Below are 22,224 nucleotides of genomic sequence, written 5' to 3'. Positions count from 1 at the left end.
CTCCTTACGGATCTCCCCTAGTGTCAGCTGGGCCATCGAGCTACCTCTTTCCTCATTCGTGAGCCACTTCATGGCTAAATGAGCTGTATAGTCATTTATCTCTGTTTCACCTGTGGTGGGGTGCACCATGTATAAATTTGCGTAGTGTCTACAAAAGCACCATACTATAGGGACTGAGTCATATGATGAATTCCCTTGTTCATCCTGTTTCTCTAAGATAGTAGCATCATCCATGCAAGGGTGCACCCTGGCTGCCAAGGTAACACCTGGATGTTCGCCCTCCCCGTATATGCTCACCACCCCATACTTCCCAAGATGTTTCACTTCACACTGTGCCTGCTTATGATATTCGTCAACCTTTTGTCGCACAACAACCTCTAGTTCCCTGTCACCCTTTGCAGCTGCTTTAATGCAGTCAGTTCTTTCTCAAGTTTTGCCAAGCTGTTTTGAATAGAGCATAGTACTCCAGCATGTTTAGCAATTGTAACACCTCTAATATAAACTCTGAAGGTTTTCCATACAGTAGCAAATGTATCTCAGTTCCAATATTTGTACGAAAAAATTCTTCTATAGCTTGGCGCAAGTCTTCTCTGAAGGCTACATCGACCAATGAATACCAAGGGAACCGCCAAGTGAAAGGTGCACTATGGGACGACCCCAGCTTTAGTTCCAGCACCACCGAGTGGTCCGACTAGGTGTGCTATAGCGGTTCACAACACACGTGAGAAAAATTCCCACAACAGTAGCCAGAAATCTGTCCACGTATTTATGTCGTGTTGTGATGAATAACGTGTATAGCCCGGGAAGGCAGCCCCAAGAGATCTCCATACATCTACAAGACCTGGGTGCACAGTTATGTCAAGAATGTCTCTTGCCACCGCCAAAGGCGGGCAGCTCGGGCCTCACGATCTGTCATGGCAGACAAAGAACACAATTAAAGTCACCCACACCTGTGTGGCCATTGTGCCAATCTAGCATGCAAGGAGTTGAAAAAACTGTGGGTCATCATAGTTGGGGCCGTAGAGACCCACTAAAGGCACTGAAAGAGCATATTTGATGCAGCGCACCACCGTGTACCTCCCCCTGGGTTTACACACACCTCCTGAATCTTTACACCAGCACTCCTGGGCATCCATATCAGTACCCCCTGGCATGGGAATTGAAGCCTGCAGCACAGTGGGATCCCTGAAATCTTTAGGGTGTCAGCAGGCCGCTGTTGGAAGCCAAATGTGTCTCTTGGAGAATTGCCACATCTGTCACTTGTCTCCTAAGATATGCCAGTACTTTACGAAACTTCCTGCCGTTGTTAAGCCCTCTCACATTCCAAGTTAGTTAGAGGAGCTGTGGGGCTCTTAACATCTGTGCCCCCTGCCTCCTATGTAACTCATCCCCCATCCTGATGCTCAATCTGGAATCTTAGATCTTTGCCACCCTTTCTCCATGGGACAACGACTGTCCTATGAGTATGCGTTCCCCATATGAAACCTGGCCCTCCCCCCACCCACATTGTGTAGCCCCAACTTGTGCAATGGAATCGCTCGCTCCCACGGCCTTCCCCAATCCAAACACTTGTTCCTACAATAAACAATTAGTGGTATACGCTCAGGAGGGGATACATGTGCCACACAAAAAAATAAATAATTGTAGTCCCTATCATCCCCTTGACCCCCAATATATAACTTCTCTTGCCAGCTCCTTATGGTAGCGTGAGGGGGCCCCTCGCCCATGAAGGACATATCTACTCTCAGTATGCTCATTTAAGTCTTGCTCAACTTCTAAGAAAATTACTCAGTAATAACAGTGCACCCATTCCCCCCCCCCTCCCACCCTTTGCATGCGATAAACATAGTAGGCATATTAACTTGCTGTAGTTGTTCCACAAAGTGCTTCACATTGTCTAACCTGGTGCTCTGTGCTATGCCATCAATTGTCAAGTTGTTCTTCCTGGGACGCACCTTTGAATCCTTCCCCCCGGGCCTGTAATGAAGCACGTTGTTTGTTATGACTGGATTCTCAGAGTAGGCAACAGGATTTTGAAAGGATAGCTCGGTGGTCCGCGTAGCTCTTCTACTGCATGACCATTTTTCAGTGCAGCAAGCTTTGCCCCCCCCCCCCCCCCCCCCCCCCAATTTTACCATAGCTAATGTATTTGTCTTAAGCCAAATCTATCTTCTGACTATAAACCGCCTACAAAAAAAGGTCCTCTTCCTAGGTCTGTTTTCATGATTCCCATGATTAAAGACTTTCTGGAAGGCCTAAAAAAGCCTTTCCTCCTGCCAAAGTTCGTACACCTTCTTGGGAACTTAATTTGGTGTTGTCAAAATTATGGGTCCTTCTTTTTAGCCTATTCACATATGTTTAATTGCAACATCTGTCTTCAAAGAGACCTTTTTTAATGACTATCACTTAACTTGTAGGATTAGTGAGATTCAAACCCAATACCTCTCTCTAATACTTCCAAAGGTGGTCTCAGATTTCATTTAAACCAAACTAGAACATTTTATGGCAGGAGAGTTTTTAGAGGTAAAGTCATTACAATGGCATGGCTGAAAAATATCCTTTTAACAGAGATATCTAAAGTGGACCACTCAGAAGCCAGTCCAGACAGTTGGAGACAAAACTGTTTTAATTCTGATACAAGCAAAGATTCTAGCATAGGTAAAACTGTTGCAAAAACTCTTATTTGTGGTGACTTCTGAAAGATCTTTAATGCGCTGTATGGCCAAGAGCGACTATGGAGATTATTAAAGCTTGTTACCCTAGTTAACATTTATAACTTTTAATGAAACTCCTACAATGCAAAAGAATTGCTTACGGATTTGTAGTCCTGGTTTGTCATTGTAGGCATCTTCATTGGATTCATAAATTGCACACTATCCTTCCTTGCTGTTGTCGTAGCCATACAGCATGACATTTTTTAGAATGTATACTATTCTCTTATCTGCATGCTTGTCCAAAAGAACTGAAACTGATAGACAATTGCTAGCACGAGGCATCATGGGATATGGAAGCCTATTGTGCTGCTCGTTGCTTCCCTGTTTAGAATGCTGGGCAGCAGGCTGTCTTCTTAGGTGCTGTAATGTAGTTTTTGGAAGGCTATTCCTGATTAAATTATATATTGCATAGTGTAAATATTTGGAAAAATAAGCCTGAGTAGGCTATTTGGAAGTGATTTACTGCAATGCATTATGATGGTCTTTTCACCCTTTCACAAATTCATATTCTGGATTTCAGGGTCCTGGCACACAGCAGGGAGTTATCTAATGTTTATGACCTCCATAAGGATGCTTACGATGTAGATCAAGGACTAAGAGTAGTAACATGTTTTTTCTCCATTTATTTGTAGCAGAACGTCTGTACCTTCTAACATCATCCTGTTTGCTCTTAGCGTGGTACTCACGATTTTTAGCAGGATCCTGAAAAATAATTTAATTCATCTTTGTTGCTATTAGGGGCTTGTCATTCTTTACTATATGCAGGGCCACTGGATTTATGTAGTATTGTAGCTGCTGCATTTTCCACATAAATATGGATTTTTTTGGCTACTTAATCATAACTTGTAGATTTTAATAAAAAAATGTTCTACCTCAAATGTATCAGAAGCTACTATAAACATGTTTCTGCAAAGTGGAAAGCCCTTCACAAAGGTTAAATGGTCAGCTCTCTTTTCATTGCTGAATTTGAGTGTTTAGTTGGTACTAATGGGACAAAACCTTTGCACTGTGATTGTTAACCACTTCGCTGCCAGGCCTTTTCCCCCTCCTGTGCCAGGCCTTTTTTTGCCTATTTGGGGCAGTTCGCGCTTAGGCCCTCATAACTTTTTGTCCACATAAGCTAACCAAGCCAAATTTGCGTCCTTTTTTTCCAACATCCTAGCGATTCTAAAGGTACCCAGACTTTGTGGGTTCCCCTGAAGGAGGCCAAGAAATTGGCCAAAATACAGTGAAAATTTCGCTTTTTTCAAAAAAATTGGAAAAAGGGGCTGCAGAAGAAGGCTTGTGGTTTTTCCCCTGAAAATGGCATCAACAAAGGGTTTGCGGTGCTAAACTCAGCAGCTTCCCAGCTTTCAGGAACAGGCAGACTTGAATCCGAAAACCCAATTTTTCAACACAATTTTGGCATTTTACTGGGGCATACCCCATTTGTGCAATTTTTTGTGCTTTCAGCCTCCTTCCAGTCAGTGACCGGAATGGTCATGAAACCAATGCTGGATCCCAGAAACCTAAACATTTCTGAAAAGTAGACAAAATTCTGAATTCAGCAAGGGGTCATTTGTGTAGATCCTACAAGGGTTTCCTACAGAAAATAACAGCTGAAAAAGAAAAATATTGAAATTGAGGTGAAAAAAACATCAATTTTTCTCTACTTTTTACTCTGTAACTTTTCCCTGCAATGTCAGATTATCGAAAGCAATATACCGTTACGTCTGCTGGACTCCTCTGGTTGCGGGGATATATAGGGTTTGTAGGTTCATCAAGAACCCGAGGAACCCAGAGCCAATAAATGAGCTGCACCCTGCAGTGCGTTTTCATTCTATACTGGGTATACAGTAATTCATTTGCTGAAATATAAGGAGTAAAAAATAGCTATCAAGAAAACCTTTGCATTTCCAAAAAGGGCACAAGATAAGGTGTTGAGGAGCAGTGGTTATTTGCACATCTCTGAATTCCGGGGTGACCATAGTAGCACGTGAATTACATGGAATTTCTCAAATAGATGTCTTTTTTACACACACCCCTATATTTGGAAGGAATAAATGTAGAGAAAGACAAGGGGCAATAACACTTGTTTTGCTATTCTATGTTCCCCCAAGTCTCCCGATAAAAATGATACCTCACTTGTTTGGGTAGGCCTAGCGCCCGCGACAGGATATGCCCCAAAACACAACGTGGACACATCACAGAAAACAGAGCTGTTTTTAGCAAAGTGACTACCTGTAGATTTTGGCCTCTAGCTCAGCCGGCACCTAGGGAAACCTACCAAACCTGTGCATTTCTGACAACTAGAGACCTAGGGGAATCCAAGGAGGGGTGACTTGTGTGGCTCGGACCAGGTTCGGTTACCCAGAATCCTTTGCAAACCTCAAAATTTGGCTAAAAAAACACATGTTCCTCACATTTCTGTGGCAGAAAGTTCTGGAATCTGAGAGGAGCCACAAATTTCCTTCCACCTAGCGTTCCCCCACGTATCCTGATAAAAATGATACCTCACTTGTGTGGGTAGGCCTAGCGCCCGCGACAGGATATGCCCCAAAACACAACGTGGACATATCACAGAAAACAGAGCTGTTTTTAGCAAAGTGACTACCTGTAGATTTTGGCCTCTAGCTCAGCCGCCACCTAGGGAAACCTACCAAACCTGTGCATTTCTGAAAACTAGAGACCTAGGGGGATCCAAGGAGGGGTGACTTGCGGGGCTCGGACCAGGTTCTGTTACCCAGAATCCTTTGCAAACCTCAAAATTTGGCTAAAAAAACACATGTCCCTCACATTTCTGTGGCAGAAAGTTCTGGAATCTGAGAGGAGCCACAAATTTCCTTCCACCCAGCGTTCCCCCACGTCTCCCGATAAAAATGATACCTCACTTGTGTGGGTAGGCCTAGCGCCCGCGGCAGGATATGCCCCAAAACACAACGTGGACATATCACAGAAAACAGAGCTGTTTTTAGCAAAGTGACTACCTGTAGATTTTGGCCTCTAGCTCAGCCGCCACCTAGGGAAACCTACCAAACCTGTGCATTTCTGAAAACTAGAGACCTAGGGGGATCCAAGGAGGGGTGACTTGCGGGGCTCGGACCAGGTTCTGTTACCCAGAATCCTTTGCAAACCTCAAAATTTGGCTAAAAAAACACATGTTCCTCACATTTCTGTGGCAGAAAGTTCTGGAATCTGAGAGGAGCTACAAATTTCCTTCCACCCAGCGTTCCCCCACGTCTCCCGATAAAAATGATACCTCACTTGTGTGGGTAGGCCTAGCGCCCGCGACAGGATATGCCCCAAAACACAACGTGGACATATCACAGAAAACAGAGCTGTTTTTAGCAAAGTGACTACCTGTAGATTTTGGCCTCTAGCTCAGCCGCCACCTAGGGAAACCTACCAAACCTATGCATTTCTGAAAACTAGAGACCTAGGGGAATCCAAGGAGGGGTGACTTGTGTGGCTCGGACGAGGTTCTGTTACCCAGAATCCTTTGCAAACCTCAAAATTTGGCTAAAAAAACACATGTTCCTCACATTTCTGTGGCAGAAAGTTCTGGAATCTGAGAGGAGCTACAAATTTCCTTCCACCCAGTGTTCCCCCAAGTCTCCCGATAAAAATGATACCTCACTTGCGTGGGTAGGCCTAGCGCCGGCGACAGGAAACACCCCAAAGCGCAACGTGGACACATCCTAAATTTTGGAAAAAAACAGAGGTGTTTTTTGCGAAGTGCCTACCTGTAGATTTTGGCCTCTAGCTCAGCCGGCACCTAGGGAAACCTACCAAACCTGTGCATTTCTGAAAACTAGAGACCTAGGGGAATCCAAGGAGGGGTGACTTGCGGGGCTCGGACCAGGTTCTGTTACCCAGAATCCTTTGCAAACCTCAAAATTTGGCTAAAAAAACACATGTTCCTCACATTTCTGTGGCAGAAAGTTCTGGAATCTGAGAGGAGCTACAAATTTCCTTCCACCCAGCGTTCCCCCACGTCTCCCAATAAAAATGATACCTCACTTGTGTGGGTAGGCCTAGCGCCCGCGACAGGATATGCCCCAAAACACAACGTGGACATATCACAGAAAACAGAGCTGTTTTTAGCAAAGTGACTACCTGTAGATTTTGGCCTCTAGCTCAGCCGCCACCTAGGGAAACCTACCAAACCTATGCATTTCTGAAAACTAGAGACCTAGGGGAATCCAAGGAGGGGTGACTTGTGTGGCTCGGACGAGGTTCTGTTACCCAGAATCCTTTGCAAACCTCAAAATTTGGCTAAAAAAACACATGTTCCTCACATTTCTGTGGCAGAAAGTTCTGGAATCTGAGAGGAGCTACAAATTTCCTTCCACCCAGTGTTCCCCCAAGTCTCCCGATAAAAATGATACCTCACTTGCGTGGGTAGGCCTAGCGCCGGCGACAGGAAACACCCCAAAGCGCAACGTGGACACATCCTAAATTTTGGAAAAAAACAGAGGTGTTTTTTGCGAAGTGCCTACCTGTAGATTTTGGCCTCTAGCTCAGCCGGCACCTAGGGAAACCTACCAAACCTGTGCATTTCTGAAAACTAGAGACCTAGGGGAATCCAAGGAGGGGTGACTTGCGGGGCTCGGACCAGGTTCTGTTACCCAGAATCCTTTGCAAACCTCAAAATTTGGCTAAAAAAACACATGTTCCTCACATTTCTGTGGCAGAAAGTTCTGGAATCTGAGAGGAGCTACAAATTTCCTTCCACCCAGCGTTCCCCCACGTCTCCCAATAAAAATGATACCTCACTTGTGTGGGTAGGCCTAGCGCCCGCGACAGGATATGCCCCAAAACACAACGTGGACATATCACAGAAAACAGAGCTGTTTTTAGCAAAGTGACTACCTGTAGATTTTGGCCTCTAGCTCAGCCGCCACCTAGGGAAACCTACCAAACCTATGCATTTCTGAAAACTAGAGACCTAGGGGAATCCAAGGAGGGGTGACTTGTGTGGCTCGGACGAGGTTCTGTTACCCAGAATCCTTTGCAAACCTCAAAATTTGGCTAAAAAAACACATGTTCCTCACATTTCTGTGGCAGAAAGTTCTGGAATCTGAGAGGAGCTACAAATTTCCTTCCACCCAGCGTTCCCCCAAGTCTCCCGATAAAAATGATACCTCACTTGCGTGGGTAGGCCTAGCGCCGGCGACAGGAAACACCCCAAAGCGCAACGTGGACACATCCTAAATTTTGGGAAAAAACAGAGGTGTTTTTTGCGAAGTGCCTACCTGTAGATTTTGGCCTCTAGCTCAGCCGGCACCTAGGGAAACCTACCAAACCTGTGCATTTCTGAAAACTAGAGACCTAGGGGAATCCAAGGAGGGGTGACTTGCGGGGCTCGGACCAGGTTCTGTTACCCAGAATCCTTTGCAAACCTCAAAATTTGGCTAAAAAAACACATGTTCCTCACATTTCTGTGGCAGAAAGTTCTGGAATCTGAGAGGAGCTACAAATTTCCTTCCACCCAGCGTTCCCCCACGTCTCCCGATAAAAATGATACCTCACTTGTGTGGGTAGGCCTAGCGCCCGCGACAGGATATGCCCCAAAACACAACGTGGACATATCACAGAAAACAGAGCTGTTTTTAGCAAAGTGACTACCTGTAGATTTTGGCCTCTAGCTCAGCCGCCACCTAGGGAAACCTACCAAACCTGTGCATTTCTGAAAACTAGAGACCTAGGGGGATCCAAGGAGGGGTGACTTGCGGGGCTCGGACCAGGTTCTGTTACCCAGAATCCTTTGCAAACCTCAAAATTTGGCTAAAAAAACACATGTTCCTCACATTTCTGTGGCAGAAAGTTCTGGAATCTGAGAGGAGCCACAAATTTCCTTCCACCCAGCGTTCCCCCACGTCTCCCGATAAAAATGATACCTCACTTGTGTGGGTAGGCCTAGCGCCCGCGACAGGATATGCCCCAAAACACAACGTGGACATATCACAGAAAACAGAGCTGTTTTTAGCAAAGTGACTACCTGTAGATTTTGGCCTCTAGCTCAGCCGCCACCTAGGGAAACCTACCAAACCTGTGCATTTCTGAAAACTAGAGACCTAGGGGGATCCAAGGAGGGGTGACTTGCGGGGCTCGGACCAGGTTCTGTTACCCAGAATCCTTTGCAAACCTCAAAATTTGGCTAAAAAAACACATGTCCCTCACATTTCTGTGGCAGAAAGTTCTGGAATCTGAGAGGAGCTACAAATTTCCTTCCACCCAGCGTTCCCCCAAGTCTCCCAATAAAAATGATACCTCACTTGCGTGGGTAGGCTTAGCGCCGGCGACAGGAAACACCCCAAAGCGCAACGTGGACACATCCTAAATTTTGGAAAAAAACAGAGGTGTTTTTTGCGAAGTGCCTACCTGTAGATTTTGGCCTCTAGCTCAGCCGGCACCTAGGGAAACCTACCAAACCTGTGCATTTCTGAAAACTAGAGACCTAGGGGAATCCAAGGAGGGGTGACTTGCGGGGCTCGGACCAGGTTCTGTTACCCAGAATCCTTTGCAAACCTCAAAATTTGGCTAAAATAACACATGTCCCTCACATTTCTGTGGCAGAAAGTTCTGGAATCTGAGAGGAGCTACAAATTTCCTTCCACCCAGCGTTCCCCCAAGTCTCCCGATAAAAATGATACCTCACTTGCGTGGGTAGGCCTAGCGCCGGCGACAGGAAACACCCCAAAGCGCAACGTGGACACATCCTAAATTTTGGAAAAAAACAGAGGTGTTTTTTGCGAAGTGCCTACCTGTAGATTTTGGCCTCTAGCTCAGCCGGCACCTAGGGAAACCTACCAAACCTGTGCATTTCTGAAAACTAGAGACCTAGGGGAATCCAAGGAGGGGTGACTTGCGGGGCTCGGACCAGGTTCTGTTACCCAGAATCCTTTGCAAACCTCAAAATTTGGCTAAAATAACACATGTTCCTCACATTTCTGTGGCAGAAAGTTCTGGAATCTGAGAGGAGCTACAAATTTCCTTCCACCCAGCGTTCCCCCACGTCTCCCGATAAAAATGATACCTCACTTGTGTGGGTAGGCCTAGCGCCCGCGACAGGATATGCCCCAAAACACAACGTGGACATATCACAGAAAACAGAGCTGTTTTTAGCAAAGTGACTACCTGTAGATTTTGGCCTCTAGCTCAGCCGCCACCTAGGGAAACCTACCAAACCTGTGCATTTCTGAAAACTAGAGACCTAGGGAGATCCAAGGAGGGGTGACTTGCGGGGCTCGGACCAGGTTCTGTTACCCAGAATCCTTTGCAAACCTCAAAATTTGGCTAAAAAAACACATGTTCCTCACATTTCTGTGGCAGAAAGTTCTGGAATCTGAGAGGAGCCACAAATTTCCTTCCACCCAGTGTTCCCCCACGTCTCCCGATAAAAATGATACCTCACTTGTGTGGGTAGGCCTAGCTCCCGCGACAGGATGTGCCCCAAAACACAACGTGGACATATCACAGAAAACAGAGCTGTTTTTAGCAAAGTGACTACCTGTAGATTTTGGCCTCTAGCTCAGCCGCCACCTAGGGAAACCTACCAAACCTGTGCATTTCTGAAAACTAGAGACCTAGGGGGATCCAAGGAGGGGTGACTTGTGGGGCTCGGACCAGGTTCTGTTACCCAGAATCCTTTGCAAACCTCAAAATTTGGCTAAAAAAACACATGTTCCTCACATTTCTGTGGCAGAAAGTTCTGGAATCTGAGAGGAGCTACAAATTTCCTTCCACCCAGCGTTCCCCCAAGTCTCCCGATAAAAATGATACCTCACTTGCGTGGGTAGGCCTAGCGCCTGCGACAGGAAACACCCCAAAGCGCAACGTGGACACATCCACAATTTTGGGAGAAAACAGTGCCTACCTGCGGATTTTGGCCTGTAGCTCACCCGGCGCCTAGGGAAACCTACCAAACCTGTGCATTTCTGAAAACTAGAGACCTATGGGAATCCAAGGAGGGGTGACTTGCGGGGCTCGGACCAGGTTCTGTTACCCAGAATCCTTTGCAAACCTCAAAATTTGGCTAAAAAAACACATGTTCCTCACATTTCTGTGGCAGAAAGTTCTGGAATCTGATAGGAGCCACAAATTTCCTTCCACCCAGCGTTCCCCCAAGTCTCCCGATAAAAATGATACCTCACTTGTGTGGGTGGCCCAGGTGCCTGCAACATAATAAGGCCCAAAACCTGAAGGGATAGAAGGGATAGCACAGCAAGTTTATAAGGGCATATTCTTTTATACATCTTTAGACGGACTCTGCTTTGGGGACCCACATAAGTGAGGTGTCATTTTACTTGGGAGACTGAGGGGAAAACTGGGGAGTAGGAATTTTGTGCTGGAGCGGTGATCCTACTAAGAAAAATCAGGAAAATATGCTTTTTTATGCAAATTGTGAGGTTTACAGAGGAGTCTGGGTAAGAAAATGTTGGGGGAGCCACACAAGCCACACCTCCCTAGACTCCTTGGGGTGCCTAGTTTTAAAAAGTTTCTGGGTTTTGTAGGTTTCCCTACATGACGGCCGCACCCAGGACCAAAAACATAGGTGGGCCCACCCCCCCCAAACACAGGTATTTTTGGAATATATCACTTTGATGTGTGCACATACGTCCGTGATGTGCCAAACACTAAAATTGTGAAAAGAAACACACTTAGGTTATGTGAAGAAGACCCCTCACCCACCAACCAAGTTGGTGGCATGCTTCATCATCGGGGTCCCACCTGAGGCACCTAGCGTGTCTCAAGTGTGCTGCGACGCCTGATTACAGCGGAGCAGGTTTTGTCATTTGTACCACACATACTGGTTGGATTTGGCACGAGGGTGAGTGATGGTTCAGTAGATCAAATTTTATTAACAAGAGATTTCACAAAAGTGAAATGCACTGGTAATAACTGAAAGGCCAAAAAACTGAACCAATGACTCACAGCTCGTGAGCTGTAAAGCCACGACAAGGCACCAACCGCTTTACAGTCCATTCACACACCTTTCATACATGACATGCACTAGACCATTCACGCCGCCAGCCACGGGCCCAGCACATTACAAGACTCGCATCCACAGACAGCGCCAGTCAAGGGCCCATCACTTTCATACGCCCACATGCCTGATACAGCAATCACACCAGCTGATGAGTGTGTGGACTGGCGTTTGGCCGGCACTGCCAGCCAAGCGCCACACCACCAGCCAAGCGCCACCCCACCCACACCACCAGCCAAGCGCCACCCCACACACACCGCCAGCCTAGCGCCACCCCACACACACCGCCAGCCCAGCGCCACCCCACACACACCGCCAGCCAAGCGCCACCCCACACACACCGCCAGCCAAGCGCCACCCCACACACACCGCCAGCCAAGCGCCACCACACCCACGCCACCAGCCAAGCGCCACTCTACACATGCAATCCCCTTTTTTTTGTTTTTAAACAACAAAGAAACCACTAATCATAAATTAGTACAAAACTACAAACACAAAAGCTCTAACTGAATACATGACTAATGCCAACCGTGAAACCGAACATATAAAAATATAAAACACCAGTTTACGCTCATGGAATTTCCCAATAATTCTTCTGTGTGTGGTAGCTCCTGAAACAGCCACCCACACACAGCCCAGGCTTTGAAGGACAATCAGGGCAGTACATCCTAGTCTCCTTCCTGATACCTCTTCGAGCACAGACTCTACATCTCTTAGCAGGAACGTTTTTTTGGCCGTGGGAGGAATGTGCTCAGCAAAGTGACGATCTTTCAATCTAGCCACATCCTCCACCACTGCTTCTCTAGGAACTCTTGCCTGTTCCAGCACAACAAGGCTAGCTATGAGAGACTCCTGAAATTTCACAAATGTCATCCTTGACTCTGGAGAACTATCCTTAAACACAACAAAAGCATTAAAAGTTGCCAAGTGGAACAAGTGAAGCGCTAATTTCTTATACCACACATAAGACTTACGAGCAGCAGTGTAAGGTTCTAACCTCTGATCTACTCTATCAACACCACCCATGTGCTTATTATAGTCTAAGATGCACACAGGTTTGCGCACTTCGGCAACCTGACCCCAAACAGCCACAGGTGAAGTACTCTCATCATGGATGGTGCTTAGCATGTATACATCCCTCTTGTCTACAAATTTCAGAGCTAGCAGCTCATCATTCCGCAAGGCACTGCACTGTCCCTTCTCAAGTTTTTTACAGACAAGCTCTTTTGGATAGCCTTTCCGATTAGAGCGGATTGTGCCACAAGCAACAGTGTCCACTCTGAACAACTCCTTGAACAACCGAACTCCAGTGTAGAAGTTATCTACATATAAATGGTGACCTTTGTTAAACAGTCGTCTACCAAGTTCCCACACAATTTTCTCACTAACTCCAAAAGTGGGAGGACAACCAGGGGGGTCAATATTGGAATCCCTACCAGTGTAGACCCGGAAATTATAAACATATCCTGTACTACTTTCTGACAGCATATACAATTTAATTCCATACCGTGCCCTCTTGCTAGGAATGTACTGCCTAAAAACCAAACGACCCTTGAACAGGACCAAAGACTCATCTACAGATATTTCTTTCCCTGGAACATAGATCTCTGAAAACCGATCTACCAAATGATCAAGGACAGGTCTAATCTTAAAAAGACGGTCAGAATCAGGATGATCTCGTGGCAAGGCTAAAGCATTATCTACAAAATGCAACATCCGAAGAAGAAGCTCATACCGGTTACGACTCATGATGGCAGGAAATATAGCAGTTGCCATCAAGGGACTAGTAGACCAATATGAAGACAGCGACGGCTTCCTTATCAGCCCCATCAAAAAAGTTAAACCCAAGAACTTTTTCAACTCTTCCAGATTTGTGGGAATCCACCGGCTAGCTCTAGAGTGTGGCCTAAGTCTGGCAGCGTTGTCCCTCAAAAACTGCTCTGCATACAAATTAGTCTGCTCAACAATCTCTTCCAAAAATATATCGTCCATAAACAACTCAAAAAAGTTGACGGGCAAAAAGTTTTCCGTATTAACTCGACACCCTGGAAAACCAGTAAACGCAGGCAACTGTGGCTGCTCCATGTTTGGTGCAACCCATGCGTCAGGTCTTCCAATGGGAAGCCTTTCAGCCGCTGGCTCCTGCACCATTGGCACATCACTGTCCTCCTCTAAAACAGGCCCTTCATCAGCACTGAGAGTGGCTTCATCATCAGATGATTCATCTCTGACAGAAAATTCACTTCCAGAATCCTGCACTTCCTCCTCTGCCTCAGATGCAGAGTCAGTCTCATATTCATGGTCAGAAGATGACTCAAAAAGCACACTAACAACCTGCTGAGCGGTCATCCTACGGCTGGCCATGATCCTTCCTACTAAAATTAACTGGACAAATACACCACCAACAACCAGCACTGTGTAAGATAAGTAACAAAGTATAGGTTTATCACTAAGAATTATAAACTCAAAAACTATACTGCTCACTTGCCTGAAAAAGCTTGACTCACCAGCAACTACTCTGCACAGCCACAGCAATCACCAACGATATCCCACTAAAAAGAGAAAAAAAAAAGCAAATTAGACATAAGACAACACAATAATCATTGTGCATAACTCTAAGGACAATTTCACACACAATCCTGCATTCAGTACACCACCTACAAACATGTCATTCATGCATTGCAACAATACTCACTTGGAGTAAATTTATTTACTTACCTAAAACATGCAACTACGCAAACCGCAGGACAACTACTGCCAAAACTGCAACAAGCCACAGCAAAGTCAGCAAAAGCTTTGAACTAAAACAAAAAGGAGAAAAACTGTTATTATCATAAAAGTAAATACTTCGCCAGTTGACAAACACTCCGCCACTAACCATTTTTTCATTTTCCCGTGTCTAGTCTTCTCTGCTTGGGGGAAGATGGGCCTAAAAAAAAATAGGCCAATCTACCCCCAAGGGGAGGGGGCAGAAATCGCCCAGATTACATTGCACCCTTTGGGGGGGGCGACCCTTGCCCAAGGTGCCACACCCCCACACAAAGCACACACACACATACATAGTATCCCTGGCGCTATGGGGATTCTGCCCCCCTTGGGGACAGAAAGGCCTAAAAAATAGGCATATCTGCCCCCTAGGGGGGCAGAACTGCCCAAAAATACATGTGGGCCCCTGGGGGCGACCCTTGCCCAAGGGGCCACCCCCCAACACAAAAAATAAAAATCAACAATAAAATCCCTGGTGTCTAGTGGCTTTCTGCCCCCCTTGGGGGCAGATCGGCCTAAAAATAGGGCCAATCTGCCCCCAAGGGGGGCAGAAACGACAATAAATACATTGCGCCCCTGGGGGGAGCGACCCTTGCCCAAGGGGCCACCCCCCAACACAAAGCACACATACATACATACTATTTCTGGCGCTATTGGGATTCTGCCCCCCTTGGGGGCAGAAAGGCCTAAAAAAAATAGGCCTCTCTGCCCCCAAGGGGGGCAGAACTGCCCAAAAATACACGAGGGCCCCTGGGGGCGACCCTTGCCCAAGGGGCCGCCCCCCAACACAAAAAATACACATCAACAATAAAATCCCTGGTGTCTAGTGGCTTTCTGCCCCCCTTGGGGGCAGATCGGCCTAAAAATAGGGCCAATCTGCCCCCAGGGGGGGCAGAAACGACGTAAAATACATTTGCCCCCAAAGGGGAGCGACCCTTGCCCAAGGGGCCGCCCCCCAACACAAAAAATACAAATCAACAATAAAATCCCTGGTGTCTAGTGGCTTTCTGCCCCCCTTGGGGGCAGATCGGCCTAAAAATAGGGCCAATCTGCCCCCAGGGGGGGCAGAAACGACGTAAAATACATGTGCCCCCAAAGGGGAGCGACCCTTGCCCAAGGGGCCGCCCCCCAACACAAAAAATACAAAGCAACAATAAAATCCCTGGTGTCTAGTGGCTTTCTGCCCCCCTTGGGGACAGATCGGCCTAAAAATAGGGCCAATCTGCCCCCAGGGGGGGCAGAAACGACGTAAAATGCATGTGCCCCCAAAGGGGAGCGACCCTTGCCCAAGGGGTCGCTCCCCTACACTAATATTCACACACACACACACACATACAGAAATCCCTGGTGTCTAGTGGGCATTCCTGCTGCCCGATCGCATTGCGATCGGGCAGCAGGAATGCTCAAAGAGACATCGAGGGAAAGGAAAACCCTTTCCTTTCCCTCGATGCCTCTCTGAGAGCACCCCCACCCCGCAGGAAGGTGAAATACTCACCTTCTCCCTTGACGCGCTGGAAGCAAATGGCTTCCAGCGCGTCATTCCCCCTTTCCATGAAATCAGCGCGCGATCGCGCGCTGACGTCATGGGGGGGGGGGGTGGGGGGGGGGGGTGGGCGTGAAAGGGGAAGGGATTCCCCTTTCAGCCCTGGCCTGGGGGTGTTGGGGGGCGGCCCTCGGGGGAAGCGCTAGCGCTTCCCCCGACTGCCAGTCCCTGGACGTAATGGTTACGTCCATGGCGCCACACGGGCGCTGCCATGGACGTAACCAATTACGTCCGTGGCGGGGAAGGGGTTAATGTGTGGTAACATAACAAAAAAAAAAGTAATGCTATCTCAAAATGTGCGGCATTATGCCACATAATTTGCCCTTTCTTGCTAAATAATTTAGTCAACCCTTATGAAGATCTTATTCCTCCCCTACTGCATAATTGTGTTTATATGACACCTGTTTCTTTTATCAGAGAAATTTGGTGAGAGGTATGTGGGACAGGGTTGCCATTTTCAATGAGGAATTTAACTCTTTCAAATAATTTCCCAGGGACAACAGCATTGTCATTGTGGTGGGTGAAACTGGCAGTGGAAAGACCACCCAGCTGACCCAGTATCTGCATAAGGATGGTTACACAGACTATGGAATGATTGGATGCACCCAGCCCCGTCGAGTGGCTGCTATGTCTGTAGCCAAACGAGTCAGTGAAGAGATGGATGTCAACCTTGGTGAGGAGGTGAGAACAAGACTTCACTTACCATTTCTTCCATGTTCTCTAATGTTTTACTTATGCTTTGGTTTTGTTTAATATTTTCTTTAAATGTAGATGTCTGTCACTCATCTCTTCCTTCTTTTAAGGTTGGCTATGCCATCCGGTTTGAAGACTGTACGTCTGAGAAGACTGTGATAAAGTACATGACGGATGGTATACTGCTACGAGAATCTCTGCGGGAAGCTGACCTAGATCATTACAGTGCTGTTATAATGGATGAAGCTCATGAGCGATCCCTTAATACAGATGTGCTCTTTGGTCTTTTGAGGGAGGTAAGCCGCTCGTGTGTATCAGTAATGTACAGATGAATCGTAGAACTGTTGAGCTGAAAGGGACTAATGTATTAAAGCTTTGCACCTTATAGATGTTGATGCTCTACTACTGTACTCATGTTATGAGCCTTGCTTTCACATCACAATTTTATTGCTAATTAGCACTTGTATAGCAAAAAATCCCACTACAGTATGGCATTTCAGCATCTTTCATCAAGAGAAAGACATGGCCTTTTAGCGAGTTGTTCCCCACAAAAATGGCAAGCATCATCCAGGTAAATTGAACTAACTTTTCGAGAAACTTCTTCTAGTGTTGCCTGTGGTGGTGGATTTCCAAACCAGTTTTTAAGTATGTTGAGCTAAAAACCAAGAGTTCCAGAAACATTGTGCAGGAATGGTTTGCATTTTGTGAAAACTAATTTCTAGTCATACTAGGTAGGCATTTAGGCAAATAGAAATTGCAACAGTCTTGCAAAGATGCAGCTCGTTGAAATGTACGTCTTTCAGATCAGAGGTACAGGCGCAGGTAATGGATTTGATGTATAAAAGTGTCTTTGGCAGTACGGTAGATGAAGCGCTTCAGGCAATAAAGGCAGCCACTGAGCCGGCATGTTCGCTTGGTATGTTACAAGGTAGACAACTGAGAGAGCGTAGCTTATATAATCTATATTAACATGAAATGTTTATGAACTAATGTATAATGATGCCGCATAGAAACTGTATTAACATGTTTTGCTAAAACGTGCACTTGAAATGTGCACACGGGGAGTGGCCGCCAATGTAAACGGGGACTAATGAAACTGACTAATGGTGAAATGTTTTATTTGATTGTGATTTGACATTAATGTTGAAAGGATAAAAGTATTAGATTCTTGCTAATCAAGCAGTAGGCCTTAGTTAGCATGAGTCGGGGCCTAGCTGCCGGACTCTCATATTAAATGTATTTTTCTAACGTGCAGTGTGCTGACTTGCTAAAGAACATGAACTCTTGTTTTTTTCCAAAAGTTAGAAGCTGAATGTAACTGTAGTTGATCCGTTCTTATGAAATTCACCCTACCTGTAGTAACATTTTTAGCTGAATGCAACAGTGTAGATTAATACTATGTACAAGGTCGCCTAAACCGGTACAGACAAAGGACCACAAGACGATGAAATCATACCGGACATTCCACCCGTTAAAGACGTCAATCATAAGCACCAATAAAATACGTGAGAACTGTTATGGAATGACAAATTTGATGAGCTAATGTGTTTTTAATTGGTTAAAGATAGTGGGGTGCAACCCCTCGTCCAATTAGATTTTAGGGGAATGTACCACGAAAAGGGGATGAAATCCCTTGTCACCAGGAAGTAAATTAGGAATTAGGGAGCAGGAGACCAGGAGAGGGGGAGATGCTGATGCTATTTGCTATGACCCAGACACTTTGTCACTTTGCATAGAGACTTTGCTGTTTGGTTCTTAAAACCATTCTGTCCTTTGATTGCCCATTTAAACTTTACCTCCTTATGAGGGAAGTGCCCCTTTTTTTCCCCTTTTGCTGGAGCAGAATCTCTTTTGATGGCGAATCAACTGATGTCCTGAAGACGAAGACAGAACCTGAGTGCTGACCAAACTTAGAGGGTAACTATATGACAATGAAATTGTGATTTTCTGATGGATACAACTACCTGTGGATTCCTCACCTCATGAATACTCCCATGGCGCCAGCATTCTACGGAAATCTTCTTACTAGTCTCTGCACGTCGACGAGGACGTCACTGTCTCGCACGCGACGCCGTCTGACGTCATACAGGCAATAAGAGGTCCTCGACGACGTGCGGACGTCAGTTCCCTTTTTTCCGTGCATTCGAAACGGTTATCTCCGAGGGAGCAACTGTTACTCTTGCGGTTACAGTGTATATCTTGCTGCGTACTTCTTCTCTGTGGAAATAATGTCGCAGAGAAAGTCTGGATTTAAGCCTTGTCGTGAGTGTGGAGGCAAGATGTCGGTGACGGATCCTCATTCCGATTGCCTTTGGTGTTTGAGCTCCGACCACGACGTCTCGACTTGTGATTCGTGTCAGCACATGAATCCGAAGGCCATTAAAGAACGCGAGGCGAAGCTGTTTATGGCCAAGTCAAAGGAGAAGCATCACAAGAAAAAGTCTTCTCCAAGACATCGGCGTCATCGAGACTCACGGCGCCGTAGAGAATCTCGGCGTCATTCAAGGGAGGCTCGTTCCAGGTCTCCGGATCGGCGCCGGAGGACATGGGAGGTCAGCCCCACGGTGACGCCGCATCCTTCGACGCCGTTGCTCTCTCCGACGTCTCCAACTTCGCCTGGACAGGCGTCGGTGATTGAGGTATTGGAGCCTCAGGTGTTTTCTCCGGCGCAGACGCCGAGGCCGGCGTCGGGGTCGCCTCCGAGTCAGGCACCCCAGTATCCGGCTTTTCCCACCCCTGGAGCCGATAGTTCCGCATTCTTGAATGCGATGTATGCCATCTTCCAACAGATGGCTCCAGGGGGTGCTCCGGCTGGGCCTTTGGCCTTTTCTTTGGGTGATCCTGCGCCTCTTCGGCCGGCACCCTTTATGCCCTTTCTCCCGTTTGGGAACGTGGGCTCGGCGCCAGTGTCGGCGCCGGTGGCCGCTCCAATGGCTTCGGAGGGATTGGCCCCAGGGATTTCCATCCCGTCGACGTCGAGATTTCGGCCTGTGACTCCGGTGGGTCCATCCGTTTCATCTGCTCTTCAGTCGGCGCCGAAGTTACCTGTGGCGCCGGATGCGGCGTCGGTGGCTTCGGAAGATCGGCGCCGATCTCCGACTTCGGCGGAGGTGTTGTCGACTCCGCGGATTGAGCAACGACTGCATTCAAGGAGGCGTGCTCTCCGGGTACTAGAGGAGCAGGAGTACCAACGAGCCCTAGAGGAAGGAGAGCTAGAGGTCTCGGGTGATGGGCTGCGTGGACTGGAGTCGGCCAGTGGGCTGGACACTTCCCCGGAGTGGGACTTTTCGTCCCCGGGGGAATATACAGAGGAAGCTGCTTCCTTTCATACAGTGGTACGGAAGGCAGCTAGTTTTTTGGACCTGCCTTTGCCGGTGGTGGAGGCGAAACAAAACCTTTTGACAGAGGTGTTGCATCCGGCCTCAGCCGCGGCGGAGCCTCTATTACCTTTTAATGACGCTCTGCTGGATCCGGTTTTAGAGGTGTGGAAGAAGCCGGCATCTTCCCCAGCAGTTCACAGAGCCGTGGCCAGGAGGTATCGGACGGCTCCAACTGATCCTGGTTTCCTATCTAGGCACCCTACGCCGGAGAGCTTGGTTGTGCAGGCCTCCTGTTCGTCCAAATCAGCGCCTGGTTCTTTCCCGACGGTGCCTGGGGACAGAGACTCAAAAAAGCTAGAGGCGCAGTCGAAGAAGATTTTTTCGTCCTGCAGTCTGGCGTTAAAAGCCACTAATGCGACCTGTATCCTGGGGAGGTATATTCATGCTCTGATGGATGACATCTCCTCTTCGTTTACAGAGCTTCCCCATGGTCTTTTGGATCTTGTCTCTGATGCCCAGGCTGCTGCGACCCAAATTATCCAGACGGGACTGGATACCACCGACTCGGTAGCCAGAGCAATGGGCACAACTGTGGTGGAAAGGAGACAGGCCTGGCTACGTAACTCGGGCTTTTCGGCAGATGTACAGTCCACATTGTTGGATCTCCCGTTTGATGGGGACAAACTGTTTGGGGCTAAGGCTGATTCGGCCTTGGAACGTTTTAAGGAGAGCAGGGCCACGGCTAAGTCGTTGGGACTCCAAGCTCCTTCTTCCACGGCCTCTTCCAGATTCTTCAGGAGGTTTCGTGGATTTGGGCGTGGCTCTTCCTCCTCTTCCTTTCGGGGAAGATATCAGCAACCTGCCTCTTCCCATCCCTATAGATCTTTTAGGGGGAGGGGTAGGGTCCGCACCAGGGGAGCCTCTCAGCAGCACTCTGCCTCTTCCTCATCCTCTGGCGGGGTGCAGCAGGGGAAGCAGCCTTAGGCTTCCACCATTTCTCACTCACTCCTCTCCTGTAGGGGGAAGATTACAGCATTTTCTCACCAAATGGGAGACTGTTACGTCGGACACTTGGGTTCTCAGTGTTGTGGGAAAAGGCTACACCCTTCCCTTTCGGGAGTTTCCGCCCCTCATCCCGCCCCGCCCTTCGTATTGTTCACAAGAACACCTCCTGTTGCTAGAACAGGAGGTAGAAGTCCTCCTTTTAAAGGGCGCGGTGGAGTTGGTCCCGGAGCAGGAAAGGGGTCAAGGAGTTTACTCAAGGTATTTCCTGATTCCCAAGAAGGATGGTCGTTTGAGACCAATTCTGGACCTGAGGATCTTGAATTGGTTCCTCAAGCAGGAAAAGTTCAAGATGCTGACCCTAGCACAGGTGCTTTTGGCGTTGAACATGGAAGACTGGATGGTGTCTGTCGACTTGCAGGATGCTTACTTTCATATCCCGATACTCAAGTCGCACAGGAAGTATCTCCGGTTTGTGGTGGGATCGCAACACTACCAGTTTGCGGTCCTTCCGTTTGGTCTTACTTCAGCACCTCGAGTCTTCACGAAGGTGATGTCGGTGGTTGCGGCAGAGCTCAGAAGGAAGGGGATAGCAGTATTCCCTTACTTGGACGATTGGTTGATCAAAGCCAAGTCCCCGGAGCTTGTGTTGCGTCATCTGCAGTCAACAACCCAGTTGTTGTTCGACCTGGGCTTTTCGGTGAACGAGCCCAAATCTCACCTGGAGCCCTCTCAGCGCCTCCTGTTCATAGGGGCAGTACTGGATACGACATTGGGTCGGGCCTTTCCTCCGCCTCAGCGGATTCAAGATATTCAGGATTTGGTTCCAATGTTTCGAAATGGAGCGGTAGTTCCAGTCCTCAAGGTCCTTCGTCTGCTCGGTCTTTTTGCCTCCTGCATTCTGTTGGTCACGCATGCTCGCTGGCACATGAGGGCTCTTCAGTGGTGCCTCCGAAGGCAGTGGTCTCAACACAGAGGGGATCTAGAGGGTACTGTCAAGATCTCCAGAGATGCTGCTGTGGATTTGAAGTGGTGGATTGCAAGCAACAATCTTTCACAAGGAAAACCGTTCCAGCAGTCGCCACCAGTGGCCACAGTCATAACGGATGCTTCCACTCTAGGGTGGGGAGCTCATCTGGGGGATCTGGAGATCAAAGGTCTTTGGTCTCCAGAGGAACAGATTTTTCACATCAATCTGTTAGAGTTACGGGCTGTACG

General features: G+C 47.6%; 1 protein-coding gene across 3 annotated transcripts in view; it reads left to right on the top strand.

Annotated features, from left to right (window-relative positions):
* DHX38 (DEAH-box helicase 38) overlaps window positions 1–22,224 on the top strand; it is a 1,001,715-nt gene that overhangs the window by 498,446 nt on the left and 481,045 nt on the right. For all 3 annotated transcript variants that reach the window (XM_069216597.1, XM_069216600.1, XM_069216598.1), the window contains exons 13-14: window positions 16,486–16,672; window positions 16,795–16,980. In XM_069216597.1, coding sequence (XP_069072698.1) covers window positions 16,486–16,672; window positions 16,795–16,980 — 373 coding nt within the window. The remainder of the gene's footprint in view (window positions 1–16,485; window positions 16,673–16,794; window positions 16,981–22,224) is intronic.

The sequence above is a fragment of the Pleurodeles waltl genome, chromosome 12, assembly GCF_031143425.1.
Source record: "Pleurodeles waltl isolate 20211129_DDA chromosome 12, aPleWal1.hap1.20221129, whole genome shotgun sequence".
Taxonomy (NCBI): domain Eukaryota; kingdom Metazoa; phylum Chordata; class Amphibia; order Caudata; family Salamandridae; genus Pleurodeles; species Pleurodeles waltl.
The sequence above is the reverse complement of the archived record's forward strand: the minus strand, read 5'-3'. Positions and strand labels throughout refer to the sequence as shown.